This window comes from Sinocyclocheilus rhinocerous, unplaced genomic scaffold (assembly GCF_001515625.1).
Source record: "Sinocyclocheilus rhinocerous isolate Xijiao unplaced genomic scaffold, SAMN03320098_v1.1 scaffold562, whole genome shotgun sequence".
Taxonomy (NCBI): Eukaryota; Metazoa; Chordata; class Actinopteri; order Cypriniformes; family Cyprinidae; genus Sinocyclocheilus; species Sinocyclocheilus rhinocerous.
The window spans coordinates 343,791-347,714 of record NW_015641608.1 but is presented as its reverse complement, the minus strand read 5'-3'; the positions used below and the strand labels follow the sequence as shown (position 1 = coordinate 347,714).

Sequence of the window (3,924 nt, the reverse complement as noted above, 5' to 3'; positions counted from 1 at the left end):
TACTGAAGAAACAAAGTCACCTACATCTTGGATGCCCTGGGGGTAAGCAGATAAACATTACATTTTCATTTTTGGGTGAACTAGCCCTTTAAGCAATGCATAAATACATGATGCTGTTTTGTTCATAATTGTTTATGCAATTTACGAAATTATATTTGATTTATGTGAGTTAATTTAGACGTAATGCACGTTTTTATAGAGTTACTTGCTAAATGCGCTGCATTATTTTGCTCATTGCGCCCTCCTGTGGCCGTGGGAGAATCTTTTAATCTGCATATAAAACATTAGAAATTAGATATTTGTTTAATTTTTATTTTGTGTTTGACTGTTAAAACAAAAAATATTTGTTGTTTGTCTCAATAAATTGTGTTAATTATAAATACAGTGGTTAAATAAAAAAAAAAAAATTCTATTGCTTTTTGTTTTAAAAAAGGTTATAAAAAATGTCAATAATTATCGATACCGAATGATATGAAAAATCATATCGTTGATACATTTTTTAGCTATATCGCCCAGCCCTAGTTGACATGTAGGTGCAAAGTTACTTATTGTCAACAAAATAAAGTGCTACCAAAAAACAAACCAAACAAAACACACACACAAAAAAAATCAAAATTTAGTCAGTCTGGTGGTCAGTATATAGTTCAAACGCTGATTAAACAAAACCAGACACCTGCATTGCGTTTCTCTAAAGTCACGCTCAATGTACTCCTAACGAGCAAACTCCATGGAGAAGAGGCCTACAAGATGCTTGACTCACTGCAGTGAGTCAAACAAGCATCCTCTGGACCACTGTTTAGGGCTGAAGTGCATGCAAAGATGAAAACGAAAAAACCGGTCTAAGCATCTCAGGGGAAGACTGGCTGAATATCTGTTCTGTACAGGCTACTTCTACCAGCTCGGGTATGTGGAGAGAATTCTGCTGGCGAAATATTATTAGATACTTTACGACCCCCAAGTTAAAATCTATTCAGACTGGCGAGAATGGAAGTGGTCTGTGTTGGAGGAAATGTGGGGAACAGTTGGCAGATCATTTTCATGTATTCTGGAGCTGCCCAGCCATTCAGTCATATTGGCGGGAGGTAATACAAGTAATACATATAATTTTCGGTGAGGGAATTGATTGTTCTTTTTCTACAATTTATCTGGGCAATTTAGCAGCTCATTTGATGAAGAAAGATAAATACCTTTTAAAGATATTATTAGCAGCCAGTAAGAAAGCTGTAACAAGAAAGTGGCTACAATTAGAACCTCCAACAAAGACTGAATGGCTGGACATTGTGAACAGTGTCCAAAACATGGAGAGGATGACGTTCGCATTAAACTTAAGGATGGATAAATACTTGGAAAAATGGATTGTGTTTATGACTCTATGACACGGCTATTGTCTGCTGTATCATCTGAGATATACTTCCATCAATATGTTTATGTAAGAATGTATAGGTGACCAAATGACTGTTCTGTTGTTTAGATGTGATTATATGTTTGTTTTTGTTTTTTTCTAAAAGTAAAGAAAAAAAAAAAAAGATGAAAACGAAAAACAGGACGTAATGACTTCAAGCAGAGAGAGAGTGTTTGCATTTGGAGTTTTACAGACGCTGGGATATAGAGTACAGTGATTCTACAGATCACATCCGCAGATCAAAGCCAGGCTCCCCCTCTGTATCTCCAGTTTTACCAGCGTTCACCTTTCTTTTGCACACGTCGAATTCCTCCGTCTGACCCTTTCCTCCCGACAATTCCTCAAGCCAGACAAAGGCAGTGGGAGAAAACAGGATACAGCTGTGGAATTATGGTGCCAATGTTGTTTCCCCAAGATCCTTACACGATGGAAGCCCCCCAAGAACCAGGGTTAGGGGATTGCATCTTAAGATCTCATATTCAGTTGAGATTTTCACTCAAGTATGGAAAAAAAATGAATGCATTTAACACATTTGGGCCTGAAGGAACTAAAAATAATTGCAGCTCTGCTTGCTTATGATTCTGATCAACATATCTGTCTTACAAACCACAGTAATCCAAACAATCGAACATTATCTTGCTTGCTGACTCTGTGGCAATAACTCATCTGTAATTTATGTGTATGACTCAATATTCAGGATCCTCGGGACATTTCACCCAGCAGCTACAATCCATAAAGGCCTTCAGATGCTCAGGTTTATTGGGAAATCTTGGTGGACTTGTGTGCACTACTGAAGCAGGTGTGGAAGACACAAGATTGTGCTCATTTGAGCCTTAAACCACACATTTGTGTGAGGTTCCCAGCTCTGGAATGCTTTGGAAGCTCAGGTAACGATTCTTGGGTAAGCAACATATCATCTCAATAATTCTGTCAAAAATGACAGCCCCTGCTTAGTGCGATTAGAAATATCAAACTCAATGCATACCTCCAACCCTCTATATCAGTACCTACATGAAAACGGACAACTTTTTCATTTAATGCCCACAACAAAATCCTTAAATAACCCCATGTGTGCCCAATAAAACCCTGACACGCCCCAACGAATTCCCCCGCGCTAAAATTACAGCACATCAGCGGGGCAGCTTTAATGCTTTTATCTCATCCTCAAGTATCTCCACATACGAAGTCACTCTCTAAAGCACAAAACTAAAGATTAACAACGCTCAACAGCCATTATGAGCATCAAACCCAACCCAGGAAGGCTACAGCAGCCTGCAGCAGTAAATCATATAGCGGTTAAAAAGGAATACTCACTGTTCTGAGTGGAGTTATCCCAGTCCCAGGCTTCCAGGATGAGTGTGTAGGATCGCTGAGGGAGAAAGACACAGAATATCATTATGAGATGAAACATTAAAATGCTATTGAAGAAAGCACAACAAGAAACAAACAGATTTTTATATATATTTTAATTCTAAACTATCCGGGTCAAAAGCTCCCACCCTCAAGATATTCTGATCCATAGATATGGGTCAGGTACATCTTCCAAATATAAATCACCTGTTTTATCATCTTTCAGGTGAGGGAAAAAAAAAAAAAAATCAAGAAAGGAATAGCACACCTCCTCCAAACAAAATCTGAGGTGGCAGAAATTGTGCAAGACAATTTATGCAGTTTTAATGCGCTTTGGATTAAAAGCGTCTGCTAAATGTTAAATGTAAATGTAATACAGAGCATAAGAGGTTTATTCAAATCCCTAACCTCAAGTATGAGCAACAGAAAAAGTGATGTTTGTCTTAGCAAACAGCACTAATGAAATGACAGAGATGCTAAAGCTCCATTACAGTCCTCTCTCATGACAGCGGGCAGCATTTATAAGAGTTGAGTTACGTTACACACGAGATGGAGGGAGGGAGGGAGAGATTTTCAGCCACACCTTGAATGTTCAAACTAAATCTGGAAACATTCTCGAAGCTCGTCTGATATCTGAGAGTCCATCTAAAATGTTGCCCATAATCCCTACCTGAACAGATCAAATTATCAACTTTCATGGAATCAAAAACAGGCCACTGAAGCAGGACATCTTCAAATGAGGAAAATAATAATTTAATTGATGTGTTTCCTTTAGAGACAAGTTTATTCACAGCATCTTCTCACTCCTGACACTAGACAGGTACATGACACCACTTTTAGCACTTAATACAACTTCACTAATCCTCCTGAAAAGACATCTTCTCTCTCTCTCCAATTCTGGGGAGAAAAAAAAGTCACGTGTTAACTGCATGTGCTAACCGCTAGGCTTACTGTACATCTCCAGCCAAGTTTTAGTTGTGAGAGTACCTAGACTGAAAAGTGTATGTTCTTTTAAATTAAACTAATGCATGTCTGTGTGCTAGTGGCAAGTGTTAAAGGGGTGGTTCACTGGTCTTTTTCTAGGCTTGATTGTGTTTATGGGGTGCAGTCTAACATGTGTTAATGCTTCATAAAAAAAAAAAAAACGCATTATTTTTCACATAATTTACCTT

At 38.1% G+C, this 3,924-nt stretch overlaps 1 protein-coding gene across 1 annotated transcript in view; it reads right to left on the bottom strand.

The window, feature by feature from the left end:
• Positions 1 to 3,924, bottom strand: part of LOC107755239 (protein jagged-2-like) — a 61,875-nt gene that overhangs the window by 35,758 nt on the left and 22,193 nt on the right. The window contains 1 exon segment of the mRNA XM_016571958.1: positions 2,717 to 2,771. Within this exon segment, the coding sequence (XP_016427444.1) occupies positions 2,717 to 2,771 (55 nt within the window).